Here is a 22,012-nt window from a genome sequence, read left to right as displayed (position 1 = left end):
CTGAAATTCACCTTTTTAGACTTCAAAGTCCAAAACGCTAATGGCATGGATTTCTGAATTGCTGCCAAAGATGTTCTACCTAGTAAGTTTCTTGAGGGTATCTGTATTCTAAACAATCAATCTAGTAATTTCTCCATAATCAAAAGTTGTTGGCTTAGCTGAAAAAGAGCTTAAGCTTTATGAAAAGATGCCATTTTAGGGACTTTAAAAACTTGCAGAGCTGGACATAAAAACAGAGGTAGGTTAGTGACTTAATATATAAGTGACATTTATTAACTTCAAGATAATGACTACCTAATTAAAAGCAGGCTTGCTGATACTTCCATTTTGGCGATAATAGTAACACCTTTATTGCTTTTCTCTTTCCTTTTTTCACCCCACAGATCACCCCTCAGTGCCAAAACAGAACAGCATACACTATGGTTCCCACATCAGACACTGGCATCTCTCTCCATCCTAGTCCTGAACTCTGAATTTCCAGCAGAAATGCACTCAAAAGGAAGCTTGGGTGAGGGTAGGGGAAGGCTCTCAGCTGAAGTTCAGACAAAACAATTTGGCTGCCACCCCTCTCTGGAAGAAGCCCTTTTAGCAGCCCTAATCTGTGGTTCCTAATTCGCTCCTCTGCCTAATCCGCATTTCTCAAATATTTATGTCCTACAATTGTTGGGAGATCTCGTGAACTGTCAGATTCTGATTCAGTAGGTCTGGGGTAGGGCCTAAGAGTCTGTATTTCTAGGTTCCCATGCGATGCTAATGCTGCAGGTTCATGGACCACATTTTCAAGTGCAAGGAACTAGATATTATTTTTGGTGGAAAATAAAACACAGTGATGGTGAAAGGCTATGTCCCCTGCCCCACATCTACTAAGGTGTCAGTGGTAGTGGTCAATTTTGGAGAGCCCATCAAGCCCACAACTTCTTTGAGAATTATTATCTGACCCATTTCCATGGCATATCAATGGCACCCATATTTGTGCTAGGACCTTACCACTGGCCAGAGTTGACTGGACCAAGGATGGACATACATGTCCTCAAGCTGAGCCAATCAGCTTCTTCCTCTCTTGAGAATTTGGGGTCAGACTTCAGAGGGCCAGTCATGAGTTGCTTGAACAAGGAGATGTAAACATCTGGAACCGTCATTGTACCTCATGTGGAAAGAGAATTGGGGACAGAGAAAAATAGCACTGGAGGAGCAGAGATGAGAGAGAACCTGAAAATCAATTGCCGCCTGGATTCTTGAAAGCTTTTTAGTTCCTATTTTCAGATTCTTCCTTTCTTACCATGGGATCCCTGGAAACAGCCCTGCATCCTTTTGATAAATTCCTCTTTTTCTTGCTTAAACTAGCTTGAGAGGGAGCCTACAAATCCTAATGCAAAGGGAAGGTAGTTTTACTTTTCATCAGAGAATACACTGTCTGTCCCAGAGGTCAGGATCTTAGAGGAATAAAGAGTTCACATCCATATCCAGTAGTGGTGGGCAACTTCCTGGGGCTACCTGTGAACAATCCTATGACCTTCTGTGAGTCATTTAAAAGGAGCCTTTAATTCCTCTTGAAATGTCAGACAATGTCAACTCTTCAAACTCTTTTAATAATTAAGGCTCTGTTTACTTCAATCTATGTCCTTCTTTCCCATTTCCTTCAACCTTATTATCCTTACATGCCAAGTAAAAAGAAACCCGGCCTATTCCTCCATCACTCCCCCCTAAGCAGGTGACTCGCATTCCACCCACAGGAGACAGGTGGCTGGCCCACAGAAGGCATCCGGAAGGTGGGAGCTATGATTTTTATAAGTTCCTCTCTCCACTCTCTCATTCACCTGACTACCTGTTTGATCCTCCCCTCTTGCCTTATCACACTCTTCCTTATTATAATCCTTGTAAATGTCTTTGATCTTCCACTTAAAATAAAAATCCAGTGGTTCTCCTCAGGTGGTACCAGCTCCTGGATTCCTACCTATCCTAAAGACAATTCCTTCCCCCACCCATCCAACCCCGTTCATCCACTTGACCTCAGAAGATATAATTCCACACACCCACCCTTCCATAACCACCAACACATCCCATCTTTCATGATATGTATTAGACTTGGTACCAGTGCAATTCACCTTGACAAGGCTAGCTTATGCCAAATGAGTCATCCGTTAGGGGTAAACAGCCTGGCAAAAATAAGCCTTTAACCTTCTGCCTCCTTGAGACAAGAACAGAATCTAGATTCATTTTTGTCCTGAGATGCATGGTTACAGCTCCAAGCCACTTTGCATTAATGAAGTTTCCGCCTTTTCATCTATTGGTGGGTACGGAAGTGTACAACCATCTGTTTTCATTCAAGATGTGTCTTTGGACATGTCTTCCACATCCATAAAGACTTCCATTCACCTAATACAGCTAAGAAAATTGTTATTGATTATGACAAGGTAAACATTTCATTATCTTTTCACTTATGGTATCAATTGTATACTAAAACTCCCCTAGAAGAACAAATATGTTCAATTCCAACCCCAATAAAAATTCAATATATTCATTTCCAATTTAAACTCATATTTTTCATTGATTTCTCTAAAATGATCTATTCCAAAGTTATTAAAACAATGCCTATGAAGAATATTCAATGCCATGAAAAAGCACTCCAAATATAATGGTTTTGGGGAAAAAAACAGAAGACATAGAAATGATATGTCCAAAGTTTCAAAGTATAGTTTATGTTTATGTCTGGAAATACTAGAAATAAATATAACAAGGGCTTCCCTGGTGGCACAATGGTTGAGAATCTGCCTGCTAATGCAGGGGACACGGGTTCGAGCCCTGGTTTGGGAAGATCCCACATGCCGCGGAGCAACTAGGCCCGTGAGCCACAATTGCTGAGCCTGCGCATCTGGAGCCTGTGCTCTGCAACAAGAGAGGCCACGATAGTGAGAGGTCCGTGCACCGCGATGAAGAGTGGCCCCCGCTTGCCGCAACTAGAGGAAGCCCTCGCACAGAAACGAAGACCCAACACAGCCAAAAAATAAATAAATAAATAAATAATAATTAAAGGTGCTAATAATTTTAAAAAAAATATATATATATAACAAAATATTATTAGTGGTTATGTCTGGATGATAGGATTGAAGTAAATAGTTCATTTCTTCTTTGTAATTTTATGAAGTAAAAAAGATCTTTTCAGGGAATTCCCTGGCAGTGCAGTGGTTAGGACTCGGCGCTTTCACTGTGGTGGCCTAGGTTCAATCCCTGGTTGGGGAGCTAAGATCACACAAGCTGCGTGGCGCTCTGCCCCCCACCCCGCAAAAAAGATTCTTTTCAGTGCTCATGAACACGTATAATTAGAGAAAAAGTAAACATTACCTATATATCATGGCCTACATTCAGCAAATTAAAATGATTCATGCATCTCCTTTGCTTTGACTGTCCTGCGGGAAGTACAGTTCACTACATTAATGTGATTTGCTGACAGGCTTCTTACATTTTGTGTTGGAAAGGAAGCACTGGAGGAAGACTGTTGTGTTCCTTCCAAGTGCCTTAGACTGAAAGGATGAGATAAGCAATCAGCTTTAGGGTTGGTTTGAAAGTGATAACACCTGCCTCTTGGACTAATACACTTGGGGTGGGGGAGAAGAAAAATGATGGCTTTAATACTTTTTGTGTAACTTAACCTTTTTTTTAAAAAAATTCAAAACATGTTGCTTCCTACCTTCTAAGGCAATGTGTTCTCTTCTAAAAAAGCCCTAACTGTTCAAACATATTTAAATATTTATTTTATTTCTTCAAGTATTTTCATGAGGAAAAATATAGAAAATGATCACCACTAAGTAAATAAAATTATAATTGCATGATCATCTGCCTCTGAAAATGTATAAAACAAGAAAATACCCTTCCAATCAGACTTATGAGAGATAAGCAATGTTACCAGGTACTGACTATGCATATGTTCGTGTGTATACATACATATATCATGTCTATGTGTATGGCAGCATATACATGTATATGTATGTGTACATGCAGAGTTATAAAGTAGATATACAAACATACATGTTTTTAAGAAAAATTAAAATGACATCAAGTTTTACATACTTCTTTGCAGTTTGCATTTTTTGGAACACATAGAACACATTTCTCAAAGGGAACAACTAATTCCAATAGCATAGCCATTTAAAAATTTAATACTGCCAAATTACCCAAACAAACAAACAAAAAAACTATACAAGATATCCTGCCTTTTGGCCGGAACCGCCATCTTCCAGTAAGTCACCAAAATGACCAACACAAAGGGAAAGAGGAGGGGCACCCGCTACATGTTCTCTAGGCCTTTTAGAGAACGTGGAGTTGTTCCTTTGGCCACATACATGCGAATCTACAAGAAAGGTGATATTGTAGATATCAAGGGAATGGGCACTGTTCAAAAAGGAATGCTCCACAAATGTTACCATGGCAAAACTGGGAGAGTCTACAATGTTACCCAGCATGCTGTTGGCATCATTGTAAACAAACAAGTTAAGGGCAAGATTCTTGCCAAGAGAATTAACGTGTGTATCAAGCATATTAAGTACTCTAAGAGCCGAGATAGATTCCTGAAACGGGTGAAGGAAAATGATCAGAAAAAGAAGGAAGCCAAAGAGAAAGGTACTTGGGTTCAACTGGAGCACCAGCCTGCCCCACCCAGAGAAGCACACTTCGTGAGAACCAATGGAAAAGAGCCTGAACTGTTGGAGCCCAATCCCTATGAATTCATGGTATGATGGATGTAAAGAAAATAAAAGACCTGGACCGTAAAAAAAAAAAAAAAAAAAAGATATCCTCCACTTAAAAACTTTCTTGAAAGGCATATGATTATTTTTATTATGATGACAATAATAAAAATTAAAATTAAAACAGTCCAGGAGCTTGGGGTGGGAGGGAGAAATGCCTTCAAGGTAAATGGTGGGTTGTTTTTGCTTCTTTGTTTCCTTAAACTGTGTGGTGATTAAGAATATTTATTATCTCGTTCTTCCTCATGCTTTTCATATATTTTACAAATATCCTTTTGAAACTGCTCAATATTTAATAAAAATAATTTTCTAAAAGATATAAAAGTATAAGACAAAAAGGCTTCCTTTCCCATCACACCAGTCCACTCCCACAATGCTACAAATAAATTGATCATTTCTGATTTCAACTCCTCTAGTCTACCTCCATACCTCTCTAGAGGCAGGACTATTCAATAGAACTCTAGCGAACCACATATGTAATTTTAAATTTTCTAGTAATACATTAAAAACAACAATAAGAAAATGGTAAAATTAATTTTAGCAATATATTATTTAAATAGACTGAAAATACTATCAGTTCAACATTATTCAATACTAAAACTGACTGAGGTATTTTAACATTCATTTTTTTCATACTAAGTCTTGGGAATCTGATGTGTATTTTCCTTACAGCACATCTGAGTTTGGATAAGCCGCATTTCAATGGCTCAATAACCCCGCCTGGCCAGTAGCTACTGAATTGGAAAGTGTGACTCCAGATAATATGCTCAAACCCCTATTTCTTGATTTGTCAACTTAAAAATTATCATTTGACTCCACAGTATGCCATTCCCTTTTTTTCCTTCTCTTCACCACTGCTAATATTATATAATATTTTGTTTTTCAATTGATCTGTAGACAGTTTAAACCTCTCTTCTTAACTCACCAAACTGAGGCAGTGTTATCTCGCTCTCTCTGTAAAATGAGGGATTAGGGTCCCTCTGTCTCCTTTCACCTTCTTTCTCTTTCCACCTCCCAACCTTTCTCTAGCAAACTACTACTCTCACATTGTCAAAGTTTTATCATTTATACCATGTTCTGTACTATAACTTTTTTACACAGTGATGTTTGTAAATTGCAAAATGAACAGCATTTACAATATGAAAATTACATGGTACCTACTCTCCGCAGAAACAAATTGTGCGTGTGAAGGAAGAGAAGGCCATACAACACTGCTCTAACCGGTGCTGCTCCAAGAACCAGAACAAAGAAAACTGAGTCGAGAAGGGCCCGACTTAAATACTTCATTAACTGAGAACATGCAGTTTTATCAAACTTTCTCTTATAGAAATTTCATTTGCTTTTAGGATTTTAGAGCTCCCTAAAAATCCTATTCTGCTTTTGACAGCTTTTTTTTTTTTTTTCTTTTAAACATTTGCCAAAGAGCTACTGTCTTGGGGTTTCTTGTTTTTTGTATTAGTTTAGTTTATCCACCTATCCTTGGAACCCACATTTCTCTCTTTTATTTTACTGCATTAATTCTTTTAGGAATGGCCTGGGGATGAGCAAATGTTTTAGTTCTTACTTGTCTTAAAATGCTTTTATTTTCCCTTCATACTGAATTTGCAGTTTGTTGGGAACAGAATCAAAATTCCTACCAAACCAGGAAGGTATCATTCTCTTGTCCTCTAGAAATCATCTCTGTAGTCAATTCCCTATCCCACTCCCATTTCTGGAATCTTTTAGCATCCTCTCCTGCTCCTTGGTGTTCTGAAATATCAGGGAAATGTGTTTAATTACCAATCCACTCATATGCTTACTCAACCTACTTTGCACTCAGAGGGCCTTTGTTGTCTGAAGATTTGGAAAAGTTAAAAATGTGTGTGTGTATGTATCTTTTATTTCCTCCAATTTTTTTTCAATTTTCTCTTTCCAGACACTCTATAAGAAAATGTAGGACCACTATCATGTCTCATCTTTTCACTCATATTTTCCAACTCTTTGTTCTTTCGCTCTGTTTTTCTGGAAGGTTTCTTCATCTTTCCACTATACTATTATTTTTTAAGTCAACAATTACACTTTAATTTCCAAGAATCCCTTCTTGGTCTTGAACTACTCCTCTTCCATAGGAGTCTGTTCTTAACTATCCCTCATGATAAAATTTGGAATTATTTTAAGGATTTATCTCTTCTCATTTATTTCTGTTTCTTCTGGCTCAGTTGGTAGGTTTGTTCACATTGATCCTTCTCTTTTAGCTGTTTGTTTTTCATCAGTATCTGCTGATTCTAGTTTGTTTGATCATGTTAATGAATGATCTGGACGCCACAGAGTAATCCAGATTCAAATAGTTACCAACATGGCTTCTTCTTCATTTCTCCTCATCAAAATGCAGACCATTCCATTTCTGGTCACTTCTGAAATAGTTCTTGGTGGTCACTTAATTCTGGATTCCCTAAGAACCATGAACTATTTGGGTTAAAAACTGGATTTTCTTGCTGCAGTTTTCAAAAGTATGGCAGATGAGGGTCTGATGGGCATTATTTCAAAATTAGGCTTTATCTGACAGATCAAAGGTCATCATTATAACTTAGTCATAATGGCTACATTGAAACAGATTCTAGAATTAATTCAGTGTTACAGAACTTAGTTGAAGAAAAACTAATTTCACTTACATTTAAGGTCTAAACAAATCAATAAATGAATCTATTTATTTTCATGCTATTCCCACATGTACCATTTTAGGATAGCCTACTAAAGCAAAGAGACATTTGAAATTGTGTGGGTACCTCTATCCTTCCTTATTACAGTAGCTTATGCCAAAAAAAAAAAAAAAAAAGAACAAGTAAGTGCCCTGTGTCCAGAAAGACAATAAATACCACCTCAGACAGGAGGGTAAAGATCCCAAGACACTCTGTATGACAGACTCTAGGTCCATCCACCTCACTACAAATAACTCAGTTTCATTTCTTTTTATGGCTGAGTAATATTCCATTGTATATATGCACCACATCTTCTTTATCCATTCATCTGTCGATGGACACTTACATTGCTTCCATGTCCTGGCTATTGTAAATAGTGCTGCAATGAACACTGTGGTACATGACTCTTTTTGAATTACGGTTTTCTCAGGGTATAGGCCCAGTAGTGGTAAGTCAGAAAGAGAAAAACAAACACCATATGCTAACACATACATATGGAATCTAAAAAAAAATGGTTCTGATGAACCTAGGGTCAGGACAGGAATAAAGACACAGACGTAGAGAATGGACTTGAGGACACAGGGAGGGGGAAGGGTTAGCTGGGACGAAGTGAGAGAGTAACATTGACATATATACACTACCAAATGTAAAATAGATAGCTAGTGGGAAGCAGCTGCATAGCACAGAGAGATCAGCTTGGTGCTTTGTGATCACCTAGAGGGGTGGGATAGGGAGGGTGGGAGGGAGATGCAAGAGGGAGGGGATACGGGGGTATACGTATACATATAGCTGATTCACTTTGTTATACAGCAGAAACTAACACAACATTGTAAAGCAATTATACTCCAATAAAGATGTTAAAAAAAAAAAAAATCCCAAGACACACAAGTAAAAACTAAAATGGTCTCTGTGTGCCTATCTAATTGCTTTTCTCTCAGACTTGTAGCAGAGCCATAGTTAAGAAAGTTACTGGTGACTGTTCTATCTTAAAGCTCTCTGAGTTCACCATGCCATGCCATGAAATCCTGCTCTACTGTGCAATTGTCCCTCATGAGAACAAAGACTTGCTTACAAGGCTGAATGTGTAAGCTGCCTTCCACTGATTTCAACCTCAGTCTTTCCTCAAACCTTGCAAACACACATACTAAGGGTCCCATCTAAACAAAATCCTCCAACACTAAAATCCTCAGGAAAGTTTATTTCTGAAAAATCCATTCTCAAGTGATTATACATTCATATTACACAACATTTACATTTTAAAAATGTGAATCATGTTATTTAATTTTCCAACTCAGATGGAAAACACTGCTAACACTGGTGATACTTAAAAAGATATGTTGCCCAGGAGAGAAGACTATAAAATGTTAAATATCTGTAATGAAATGTAACAGCTACCAAAACAAGAACAGATGCCTCAGCAGATGGTGCAACTTGTCCACCCAATATCTTTTCTCCCTATTTCAGTGGGTAATGAAAACGAACCCAACTAAAAATACTTGCTTCCAGAGGCTTCCTTACAATTAGTGGTAGCTTTGTGACCCTGTTTAGTCCAGTGATAGACTAAATGTTGAGATTTGGGGATAAGTTTCTGCTTTTCTAATATAGATACAATGTTCCCCACTTCCTTTTTTTGCTTTCTGCTGGGAGTGTGTATGTGACACCTGGAGGTACAGCACCCATTTTGCAACCATGAGGCAATGATCATCAGGATGAAGGCTTATCAACTAAGGATGGTAGAGAATGAATATGGAGAGAGGCTGGATTTCTGAGGGAACCACTTAGCTTGAACCAGCCCAGTACTACCTACCACTGAACTTACTGTTATGTGGGGCAAATATGAACTTATGTGTTTAAATACTTTCTGGTTCACAGCACTCATTCTTGACTAAGGCACTGGCAATACCTGAACTTAAGTTAGCCCTCCAGTCATGCGTATACGAAGACTTTAGTGCTTGACCAAAACAGAGATGACTTTCTCTTCTGTGATATTTCCTTTAAATCTTAGATACAGGCCCATGGCCCCTTACCAAAATCCTTTGGGGTCTGATATGTTTCACTGTCAGAAAGGTAATATGGTGCATATATAATACATTATGCAATAGTCCCATCAAATCTAGACATCACCCTTAAGTCCAGGGGTTGACAGACTATGGACAGTGGTCAAAGTCCAACCTGCCCTCTATTTTTGTAAATAAAGTTTTACTGGAACACAGCCATGACTTCATTTACATACTGTCTCTGGCTGCTTTTGTGCCAGTCACGATGGCAGAGTTGAGTAGTTGACAAAGAGACAGTATGATCCACAAAGCCTAAAATATTTACTATCTAGATCTTTAGAGAAAAAGTTTGTGGATCCCTAGCAAATACACCAGTATTTATGCAGTGAGACCTATAGCTATTCACCCAAAGTGGGATAAATAAAGACTATATATAACCTCCTGTTGGTTTAGGCATAATTTTGCCACTAAATTTATGCCAAACTTATGGGAAAACTAAATTTCAAATCTTTAATGCTTTCAGAATTATGGAAAAAGGGACTGAGGTTCTGTCAGGAGATAGGATTAATTTGTCAGGCTGATCGAATCCACCATGGAGCGGTCAGCTCACTGGCCAGTCCTTTAACGTCTCATAGCCCAGAAAGCTTAAAAAGTCCTATTGCCTGAGAGCCCTAAGAAATAAAGAGGCAGCATACTACAGTGAAAAGAACACCAGCTGTTGAGTAAGATGAATGATTTCTAATCTTACATTCTGCTGATTTGGGGTATATATTGTTCTTCTCTGAGTCTCCATTTTCAAATCTGTGGAATGGAACCAAAATGTTACTGACTCTGCCCAGGGCCACAGAGGATGGTAAGATTATTTGTCAAAGTGCTATGAACAAGGCAAGACACAACACACCCATGTGTTACATATATTATTGGGCAAATTGGATATACTTCATTATATATGCTGGCATAAATGTGTATTTTATTAGATATAATGTGTATTTAATTATTAGCTTTTCCTCTTTTACTGAACAGAGTGTTTGATTGCAGAAAAGTCAAAGTTTTTCCAGTCCTCCAAAATGTCTGGGGTTCCTCATGATATTTCTTAATTCTAATACAAGGAAGCTAACATTATACTTTTAATATTTTGCTGTTCTATACATAATTTGAGTCATATGGACCATATTTCTCAGGGAGCTTCTTTGAATAGTTCATTTCTAACGACTATTCAAAAATTTCATGGGGACTTTACCATATTAATTTTTTATGCAATATAAATATTAGAAAAAATACATAAATGTGATAGATTTTTAAATGACTTTAAAAAATATTTTTGATCTTACTTACAATTTTAAATTTCAAAAATCAGATTTTTCTAAACTAAGACTTTTTAAATCATGGCGTTTACACAGTTAAAATACTGATTTACTTTCAAACGTAAGAGTAAGAATTGCTATTATTGCTTAACTCCTATGTTTCTCCAAGTGCTCAGTCTTCACATACTTGTTTACACAATCTCGAATAAAAACATTTATACTTTAATAATAATTTCCAGAAGCTGATAGGATTCTCTTAATATGTAAATAAATAAATACTACCTAATACATAGCTGTTTTATTACATAGCCTAAATGCTACATGGCCTGAATTTTAGAGAAGTCCTTTTGTTAGATTTGACAGCAATTACTCATCACGGAAATGTATCCTGTACAGAAGCTCTTCTACCAAGAAACGGGTTAGATTTCAAAAGGCTGTCAATCAGCCCCTTTGTTCATGAGTCCACATGACCACGACAGTGCCTCTTAGAGCTGGGCAAACTGAATACGCTTTTGTTTTAAAGTGGCTTTGTCTGTACTAATGAGAGCCTCCCAGGTGAAGGTTCCTAGTAGAGAAGCACCTATTTTTTTCCAAGTCTGTGCTGCTAAAGTTCCCTCCTCAGAAGACAAGCTCAGGTGGTACAGTTTGCAATGGAGGCATGTAAATATGCAAGCCTATGTTTTGAGGTCTGTGTACATTTTGAGTCTCCAGGAACCCAGAGAAGGGTACATGAGCAGCTTACAAGGTACCCAAATATGGTCATAAAAATCACATCTCAGTTAGAGCTCATAGATTCAGAGCTGCTTTAAATGAGTAGACTTCATACCCACCTTATTTGAGCTCATCATCAATGAGAAGGCAAAACATAATCAAGGAAACAAAGGCACCTAAAGGAAATTAATTATGAGCACCTAAAGGAAATTAATTCTGGAAATCTATAAGGTGGGAAGTGTAAGAACTAAGAAAAGGACACTGTGGATGAAACACTGAGGCAGAGGCAATGAATAACATGACAACAAAGAAGCAAGATGCATCTTCACTAGGGCTGAAGCAGAGGTGAGGAGCTGGAAGAAGAGGCAGCCCTTGATGGGCTTCCAGATCGGGTTTGAATATGGATCAGCACAGCCTAACGTGTCAGCTACCTGGGAGAATAAGGAAGGTAAGCTATGGTGAAACTGTTGACTGGGAAACAGAAGAAAGAGTTAGCCAGATTGAATGGAGAAAAGAGACCAAGAGAGTGTGACCCAAGCAAGTATAGCAGATACCAGCCAGACACCGATCCCTACAGAAAATATCCACAGAACAAGGGAAGCAAATATGGAAACCACTCTTGGTTACTTAAGAACTTCCACTACCATAGTGCTGGGGTTGCAATGTGTCTGAATTGAGGGGATGAATCAGGATTGGTCTAGACCAGCAGTTCTCAAACTTGGCTGCATATTGGAATAACCTGGAAAGCTTCAATAAAATATTGATGTCTGGACCCCATAGAAAGTCTGATTCCAAGGTTCTCAGGTGGGGTGTAAGCAACAGTATTTTCTAAAGTTCCCACAGTTATTTTAAATCCTAGCCAAAGTTGAGAACAGCTTAAGCTTTAATGTGCATTAAATTAAATTAAAATATAGATTTTGACTGAAAAGATCTAGGGTGGGACCCAAGATTCAGCAGTTCTAACAAGCTCTCAGAAAATGCTGTCACTGCTCATCGCTGGACCATGTTTTGCACAGCGAGGGCCTAGTCCTGCCTTGTCCAATACAACAGCGACCAGCCACTTGAAACGTGACTGATGTGACTGAGGAACCAAATTTTTAATTTAATTTAAATTAAATTAAATTTAAAATCTGAAACATGATTTGATTATTGGAAAATATTTAATTATGCATGAAGCAATTTGGTGAACACCTTTTCAATTGATATCTAAATACAGATCAAACATCTCTAATGAAAATTTAGCGTCTGAATTGAAATGTAGTATAAGCATAAAATATGGACTCAATTTCAAAGATTTAGTATGAAATAAAGAAAATAAAATATCTCATTGGCAATTTTTTTATATTTCTTACATGTTGAAATGATAATGGTCTAGATATACTGGGTTAAATAAAACATTATTAAAATTAATTTTACCTGTTTTTCTTTTCTTTTTTTAAAAATGTGGCTACTAGAAAATCTTAAATTATATATATGGCTAGCTTTATATATTTTTTGGACAGCACTGGTCAAGAACAAAGGCAATTGAGGCTTTCCTATTACATGTTGTCAGTAATTGATCTAATGCATGAATATGTGACACAGATCTAGCTGATGAAAACCAAGGGGAAGCTGTAGCAGGCCTCCTGAGAAAGAAATTATTTCTTAATAAAAAAAGAAAGCCTGGGAGTTCCCTGATGGTCTAGTGGTTAGGATTCAGCGCTTTCACTGACATGCACCAGGTTCAATCCCTGGTCAGGGAACTGAGATCCCGCAAGCCTTGCAGGGCAGCCAAGATTTAAACAAAAAAGCCACATAAGAAAAAGTCCTTTGTCCCTGTCTCCTTCCATGCCTACTTTGCCCCTGTCTCCTTCTAGCTGTATTTCAATGCAGCTAAAAGAGGATAAAATGCATAGAGTTGGCAGCCATTTTACCACCATGAGGAAACAGGACCCTGGGTCCTAAATACTCCTTTGGGTTGCAAATCAAAATAGGACCCTCCATCTTTGAATTTATTATCAGATAAAAAAAATAATGCCCTTATTGTTTAAATCAGTGCTCCTTAAATGTTACTGTGCATTTGAATTACCTGAGGATCTTATTAAAATATAGATTCCCTTTCAGCAAATCTAGGGTGGGACGGGAAAGTCCAGGTTTCTAACAGGCTCCCAGGTGACATCTATATAGCTGATACAAGGACTGCACTTTCATTAGCAAGAGCTCAAACCGAAATTACTTAGATACTCTAGTACTTGCTGATGAAAGCATTCCTAATGGGCACAGGAGGCAAAGCCAATTTCTGCCCATTAACAACAGCTCCATTTACACACTGGCTGGCAGCATAATCGTGTCAGACCAACTGGGGACCGAGGATCTAGGAATTTTGTAGCTTTCCCAAAAGACAATAACTATTATGGGAGCATGAGGGCAGAGAGCAAGGGTTCTGTGGTCATGTGAGTTTGGAAGATGCTGGGGTAAAAGAAGTTAAGACATTTCTCTACTATTGGGCTTTGCATGCATAGTCACTGCTATGGAGGTACATGCCTTAATTTTGAAAGTATTGTTAATTACACTTGATTACAAAATACTTTCTTTTCACAGAGAATATCATTAGAGTAACATACCACAGAAAACACTTTGTGAATTGCTGCATTATTCAGATCATGAGTTAAAAGAAACAGCAAGGCTTATAAGCCTTGATGTCTGAGAAAATGTAGTTTGTGTGGTACTAAATGTATAAGCAGTATGGAGTTTGGAGTGAAGTAATCTAGATTCAAATCACTCACTGTATCACACACATCACAAGTCAGCTGTGTGAGGATGGACAAGTTTGTTATACTCTGTGGTTAGACTTCTTCACCCATAAGACAGGAGAAGAATGCCTGCCTACATCATAGAACTATGGTAAGAATAATGCATGCTCACACTTTTCAAAATGACACTTCTTGGATGTGGAACAGCATTAAATCTTTATATATATATATAAACTTTATATATATATATCTATGTATATATATAGAATGTATTTAGAAATACACAAATACATCATGAAGTAGAATACATAACTCACATGTAGGCTAAAGGTACCTAGGAGAAAATCTAGGCTACCTGGACATGTTGGGGAAATCATTCGCTCTCCTCTGCTCTTAAGTGTATCTCATAGACTAGCTGCACATGTTCGAAAGTACTTTAAAGCCAAAGCTCTTAGAGCCTGAGGAAGCCTTGGGTACCACTTGGCCAGTGCAGGCTAGCTACTCAGCAGGTCTCCCCACAAGGGCATCCATCCCACAGTTTGGCCACCACTTTCCAAAATTTGCAGGTTCAGATGTGAGAGGTTAGGATGCCCAGAGTTCATAAGGCCTCAAAGAACTGATTCTGTTTAAAAAACTAAAAGACATTAAAGGATTTTTTAATGCCAAAATATTAGAGTGAGAAAAATTGTAATAACTCTTAAGTGGATCATATCCTTTGACCAGTGATATTATTTGATGCTTAGAGACAATGATGTGTTTGAAGAAACTGTTCTTTGCAAGTAGTACTGATGATAATCTGTCCATTTTTGCCTGTTTCCTTTCTCTATACTTCTATAATTGACTTCCTCCCTTCTAATCATTTTTGAATAAAGTTTTACACAGACTCATTCATTCGCTCAAAAAATATTTACCTGGTTCTTTCAATGTTGCTGTGTTCTTAGAACACAAATATGATGTAGACATGGTCCTGTCTTGTCCAGGGGTAAAAAGACAGAGGAGAGATAAAGTATGTATATGAATAATAGCAAGTTGAGACAGTGTGTCACTGAAACCTTATGAAAAGCACATGGATCATTTCTGGTTTAGGGAATGTGGTAGGCAGGATAATAGCTTCTTCCTAATGCTCAGAATCTGTGAATATGTTATGTCATAGGTAAAGGAGAATTATAGGCAAAGGTTGCAGGTGGCATTAAGATTGCTATTCCACTGATTGTAACATAAACACACTATCTGGGATTATCCAGGTGGACCTAATATAATCACAAAGGTCCTTAAATGAGGAAGAAGGAGGCAGAAGAGTCAGAAACACATGACACTGTGAGAAAGACCCCTCAGGCCATTGACAGTTTTGAAGATGGAAGGGGGCCACCAGCCAAGGAATGCAGGTGACCTCTAGAAGCTGGAAAAGGCAAGGAACAGATCCTCCCCAGAGCCTTCAGAAGGCACAGTCAGCCAACACCTTGATTTTAGCACATTGAGACCCATTTTGGACTTCTGACCTCCAGAATTGAAAGATAATAATGTCTGTGTTGTTTTAAGCCACTAACTTCGTGGTAATTTTCTACAATAGCAATAAGAAATTAATACATGGGATCTGAGAAAACTCTGTGAAGGATCCAGCCTGGTAGGTTGTAAGGAATTTGAAGACATAGTTGTGATTCTTAACAAATTAAAAATAAATAAATAGTTCTCAAAGTGTTAAAGGATTCACTAGGTCAGATTTAAATTTTCAACGCAGTGAAAGAGAAAACAAAAATAAATAACACAAACTCTTTATACAACTTTTACTAAATTAGTCTAACATAAAAGACAGCACTTTTTATATTTAATGACATGCACAAGAGATGCCAAAATTAATCATCAAAAAACTACGTACTCTGAAATCTTCAAGTGATTACCAAACTTTATCCCTAATGTTGCAAACTATCCCCTTATCTCACCCATATTCAAGAAACTATTCAAGTTAACATGGTATATTAAAAGATTTCCAAATTTGGTATTAGTTTCAACCAAATCAGAAAGCCTCAAGGTCAGATAGCTTCATCCACCAAAGGGAAGACAGAAGAAGCAAGAAGAACTACAGTCCTGCAGCCTGTGGAATAAAAACCACATTCACAGAAAGATAGACAAGATAAAAAGGCAGAGGGCTATGTACCAGATGAAGGAAAAAGATAAAACCCCAGAAAAACAACTACATGAAGTGGAGATAGGCAACCTTCCAGAAAAAGAATTCAGAATAATGATAGTGAAGATGATCCAGGACCTCAGAAAAAGAATGGAGGCAAAGGTCAAGAAGATGCAAGAAATGTTTAACAAAGACCTAGAAGAATTAAAGAACAAACAAACAGAGAGGAACAATAAAATAACTGAAATGAAAACTACATTAGAAGGAATCATTAGCAGAATAACTGAGGCAGAAGAACGGATAAGTGACCTGGAAGACAGAATGGTGGAATTCACTGCTGCGGAACAGAGTAAAGAAAAAAGAATGAAAAGAAATGAAGACAGCCTAAGAGACCTCTGGGACAACATTAAACGCAACAACATTCGCATTATAGGGGTCCCAGAAGGAGAAGAGAGAGAGAAAGGACCAGAGAAAATATTTGAAGAGATTATAGTCGAAAACTTCCCTAACATGGGAAAGGAAATAGCCACCCATGTCCAGGAAGCACAGAGAGTCCCATACAGGATAAACCCAAGGAGAAACATGCCGGGACACATAGTAATCAAACTGGCAAAAACTAAAGATAAAAAAAATTATTGAAAGCAGCAAGGGAAAAACGACAAATAACATACAAGGGAACTCCCATAAGGTTAACAGCTGATTTCTCAGCAGAAACTCTACAAGCCAGAAGGGAGTGGCATGATATACTTAAAGTGATGAAAGGGAAGAAGCTACAACCAAGATTACTCTACCCGGCAAGGATCTCATTCAGATTTGATGGAGAAATCAAAAGCTTTACAGACAAGCAAAAGCTAAGAGAATTCAGCACTACCAAACCAGCTCTACAACAAATGCTGAAGGAACTTCTCTAAGTGGGAAACACAAGAGAAGAAAAGGACCTACAAAAACAAACCCAAAACAATTAAGAAAATGGTAATAGAAACATACATATCGATAATTACCTTAAACGTGAATGGATTAAATGCTCCAAGAAAAAGGCACAGGCGTGCTGAATGGGTACAAAAACAGGACCCACATATATTCTGTCTACATGAGACCCACTTCAGACCTAGGGACATATATAGACTGAAAGTGAGGGGATGGAAAAAGATATTCCATGCAAATGGAAATCAAAAGAAAGCTGGAGTAGCAATACGCATATCAGATAAAATAGACTTTAAAATACAGAATGTTACAAGAGACAAGGAAGGACACTACATAATGATCAAGGGATCGATCCAAGAGGAAGGTATAACAATTATAAATATATATGCACCCAACATAGGAGCACCTCAATACATAAGGCAACCGCTAACAGCTATAAAAGAGGAAATCGACAGTTACACAATAATAGTGGGAGACCTTAACACCTGACTTACACCAATGGACAGATCATCCAAACAGAAAATTAATAAGGAAACACAAGCTTTAAACACAATAGACCAGAGGGATTTAATTGATATTTATAGGACATTCCATCCAAAAACAGAAGATGACACTTTCTTCTCAAGTGCGCATGGAACATTCTCCAGGATAGATCACATCTTGGGTCACAAATCAAGCCTCAGTAAATTTAAGAAAATGGAAATCATATCAAGCATCTTTTCTGACCACAAAGCTACGAGATTAGAAATGAACTACAGGGAAAAAAACATAAAAACCACAAAGACATGGAGCCTAAACAATACGTTACTAAATAACCAAGAGATCAATGAAGAAATAAAAGAGGAAATAAATAAATACCTAGAGACAAATGACAATGAAAACACGACGACCCAAAACCTATGGGATGCAACAAAAGCAGTTCTAAGAGGGATGTTTATAGCTATACAAGGCTACCTCAAGAAACAAGAAAAATCTCAAATAAAAAAATCTAACCTTACACCTAAAGGAACTAGAGAAAGAAGAACAAACAAAACCTAAAGTTAGCAGAAGGAAAGAAATCATAAAGATCAGAGCAGAAATAAATGAAATAGAAACAAAGAAAAATAGCAAAGATCAATAAAACTAAAAGCTGGTTCTTAGAGAAGATAAATAAAATTGATAAACCATTAGCCAGACTCATCAAGAAAAAGAGGGAGAGGACTCAAATCAATAAAATTAGAAATGGAAAAGGAGAAGTAACAACAGACACCGCAGAAATACAAAGCATCCTAAGAGACTACTACAAGCAACTCTATGCCAATAAAATCGACAACCTGGAAGAAATGGACAAATTCTTAGAAAAGTATAAGCTTCCAAGACTGAACCAGGAAGAAATAGAAAATATGAACAGACCAATCACAAGGAATGAAATTAAAACTGTGATTCAAAATCTTCCAACAAACAAAAGTCCAGGACCAGATGGCTTCACAGGTGAATTCTATCAAACATTTAGAGAAGAGCTAACACCCATCCTTCTCAAACTCTTCCAAAAATTGCAGAGGAAGGAACACTCCCAAACTCATTCTATGAGGCCACCATCACCCTGATACCAAAACCAGACAAAGATGCTATAAAACAAGAAAATTACAGACCAATATCACTGATGAATATAGATGCAAAAATCCTCAATGAAATGCTAGCAAACAGAATCCAACAACACATTAAAAGGATCATACACCATGATCAAGTGGGATTTACCCCAGGGATGCAAGGTTTCTTCAATATAAGCAAATCAATCAATGTGACACACCATATTAACAAATTGAAGAAGAAAAACCATATGATCATCTCAACAGATGCAGAAAAAGCTTTTGATAAAATTCGACACCTATGTATGATAAAAACTCTCCAGAAAGTGGGCATAGAGGGAACCTACCTCAACATAATAAAGGCCATATATGAAAAACCCACAGCAAACATCATTCTCAATGGTGAAAAACTGAAAGCATTTCCTCTAACATCAGGAACAAGACACGGATGTCCACTCTCACCACTATTATTCAACATAGTTTTGGAAGCCCTAGACACAGCAATCAGAGAAGAAAAAGAAATAAAAGGAATCCAAATTGGAAAAGAAGAAGTAAAACTGTCACTGTTTGCAGATGACATGATACTATACATAGAGAATCCTAAAGATGCTACCAGAAAACTACTAGAGCTAATCAATGAATTTGGTAAAGTTGCAAGATACAAAATAATGCACAGAAATCTCTTGCATTCTTATATACTAATGATGAAAAATCTGAAAGAGAAATTAAGGAAACACTCCCATTTACCACTGCAACAAAAAGAATAAAATACCTAGGAATAAACCTACTTAGGGAGACAAAAGACCTGTATGCAGAAAACTATAAGACACAGATGAAAGAAGTTAAAGATGATATAAACAGATGGAGAGATACACCATTTTCTTGGATTGGAAGAATCAATATTGTGAAAATGACTATACTACCCAAAGCAATCTACAGATTCAATGCAATCTCTATCAAATTACCAATGGCATTTTTTACAGAACTGGAACAAAAAATCTTAAAATTTGTTTGGAGACACAAAAGACCCCGAATAGCCAAAGCAGTCTTGAGGGAAAAAAATGGAGCTGGAGGAATCCGACTCCTTGACTTCAGACTATACTACAAAGCTACAGTAATCAAGACAATATGGTACTGGCACAAAAACAGAAATATAGATCAATGGATAAGATAGAAAGCCCAGAGATAAACCCACACACCTATGGTCAACTAATATATGACAAAGGAAGCAAAGATATACAATGGAGACAAGACAGTCTCTTCAATAAGTGGTGCTGAGAAAACTGGACAGCTACATGTAAAAGAATGAAATTAGAACACTCCCTAACACCATACACAAAAATAAACTCAAAATGCATTAGAGACCTAAATGTAAGACCAGACACTATAAAACTCTTAGAGGAAAACATAGGAATAACACTCTTCAACATAAATCACAGCCAGGTCTTTTTTGATCCACCTCCTAGAGTAATGGAAATAAAAACAAAAATAAACAAATGGGACCTAATGAAACTTAAAAGCTTTTGCACAGCAAAGGAAACCATAAACAAGACGAAAAGACAACACTCAGAATAGGAGAAAATATTTGCAAAGGAATTAATGGACAAAGGATTAATCTCCAAAATATATACACAGCTCATGCAATTCAATATTAAAAAAAAAACCCAATCCAAAAAAGGGCAGAAGACCTAAATAGACATTTCTCCAAAGAAGACATACAGATGGCCAAGAAGCACATGAAAAGCTGCTCAACATCACTAATTGTTAGAGAAATGCAAATCAAAACTACAATGAGGTATCACCTCACACCAGTTAGAATGGGCATTATCAGAAAATCTACAAACAACAAATGCTGGAGATGGTGTGGAGAAAAGGTCACCCTCTTGCACTGTTGGTGGGAATGTAAATTGATACAGTCACTATGGAGAACAGTATGGAGGTTCCTTAAAAAATGAAAAATAGAATTACCATATGACCCAGCAATCCCACTACTGGGCATATACCCAGAGAAAACCATAATTCAAAAAGACCCATGCACCCCAATGTTCATTGCAGCACTATTTATAATAGCCAAGTCGTGGAAGCAACCTAAATGCCCATCGACAGACGAATGGATAAAGAAGATGTGGCACATATATACAATGGAATATTACTCAGCCATAAAAAGGAACGAAACTGGGTCATTTGTAGAGATGTGGATGGATCTAGAGACTGTCATACAGAGTGAAGTAAGTCAGAAAGAGAAAAACTAATATCGTTTATTAACGCATATATGTAGAGCCTAGAAAAATGGTACAGAGGAACCGGTTTGCAGGGCAGAAATTGAGACACAGATGTAGAGAACAAACGTATGGACACCAAGGGGGGAAAGCGGTGGGGGGTGGGAGTGGTGGGATGATTTGAGAGATTGGGATTGACATGTATACACTGATGTGTATAAAATGGATGACTAATAAGAACCTGCTGTACAAAAAAATAAAATTCCAAAAAAAAAAAGAATTAAAAAGGAGAAGTAATTATCAAAAAAAAAAAAAAAGAAAGAAAGCCTCAAGGTCTAGAGGATTTAGATGTTTTGGAAGATAGAAAAATGCAAATGTCAATGTAAATGCAAATGTCAGTCACATGAAGACCTCCAGTATTCAAGTAAAGATAATTATACATTAGCTACAATCACAGTATATACATGCACATATGTATATGTGCATGTATATATTGTGATTAACACACATCCGTATATATTTAAAATATCTATACACATATTGTGTGTGTATATGCATATATAGATACAGACACGAATAGAGATATAGAGGTATGTAATATATATATGTCAATAAAGGCATTCATCTTATTTTCATAATTAATAGTGCTGACAGGTCACTGACACAATTAGAAACATCGTCCACAATCCTGCAGTTCTCAGTGTTATAAGAACCCCTGCCCTGATTCACCTTGACTACAGAGACAATATTGATACTCTGCTGCTGTAAGCCAGTGCCTTGTTCAACAAAGGATTGTATTATGAGGTACTTTAATTTTTTTTTTTAAGGAATGAACTAAAAATATTTTTTTATAATTTATATTGAGAGAAAACAGAAGCTGCATTAACAACATGCTTCCTAGTTTCTCTCCGCCCACAGAAATCAGACCACAGCGTATAGGCCAGGACTGGAAATCCGATCACCTAGTGCCTGGAGCACCTGTCACCTCAGCCCCTCCAGGAGGCCCTGGGGA

The 22,012-nt window shown here is 37.3% G+C and overlaps 2 protein-coding genes across 2 annotated transcripts; both read left to right on the top strand.

The window, feature by feature from the left end:
- Positions 1-4,223: 4,223 nt before the first annotated feature.
- Positions 4,224-4,733, top strand: LOC133103389 (large ribosomal subunit protein eL21-like). Its single transcript, XM_061208785.1, has one exon. The coding sequence runs from the start codon at positions 4,251-4,253 to the stop codon at positions 4,731-4,733; it is 483 nt and encodes a 160-aa protein (XP_061064768.1). The 5' UTR covers positions 4,224-4,250.
- Positions 4,251-4,733, top strand: LOC133104180 (large ribosomal subunit protein eL21-like). Its single transcript, XM_061209837.1, has one exon. The coding sequence runs from the start codon at positions 4,251-4,253 to the stop codon at positions 4,731-4,733; it is 483 nt and encodes a 160-aa protein (XP_061065820.1).
- Positions 4,734-22,012: the final 17,279 nt, after the last annotated feature.

The sequence above is a fragment of the Eubalaena glacialis genome, chromosome 13 (genome assembly GCF_028564815.1).
Source record: "Eubalaena glacialis isolate mEubGla1 chromosome 13, mEubGla1.1.hap2.+ XY, whole genome shotgun sequence".
Classification (NCBI taxonomy): domain Eukaryota; kingdom Metazoa; phylum Chordata; class Mammalia; order Artiodactyla; family Balaenidae; genus Eubalaena; species Eubalaena glacialis.
This window is presented reverse-complemented; position numbering and strand designations above follow the sequence as displayed.

Coding starts and splice junctions, on each gene's coding strand:
- LOC133103389 (XM_061208785.1), top strand. CDS start 4,251: ATGACCAACACAAAGGGAAAGAGGAGGGGCACCCGCTACATGTTCTCT.
- LOC133104180 (XM_061209837.1), top strand. CDS start 4,251: ATGACCAACACAAAGGGAAAGAGGAGGGGCACCCGCTACATGTTCTCT.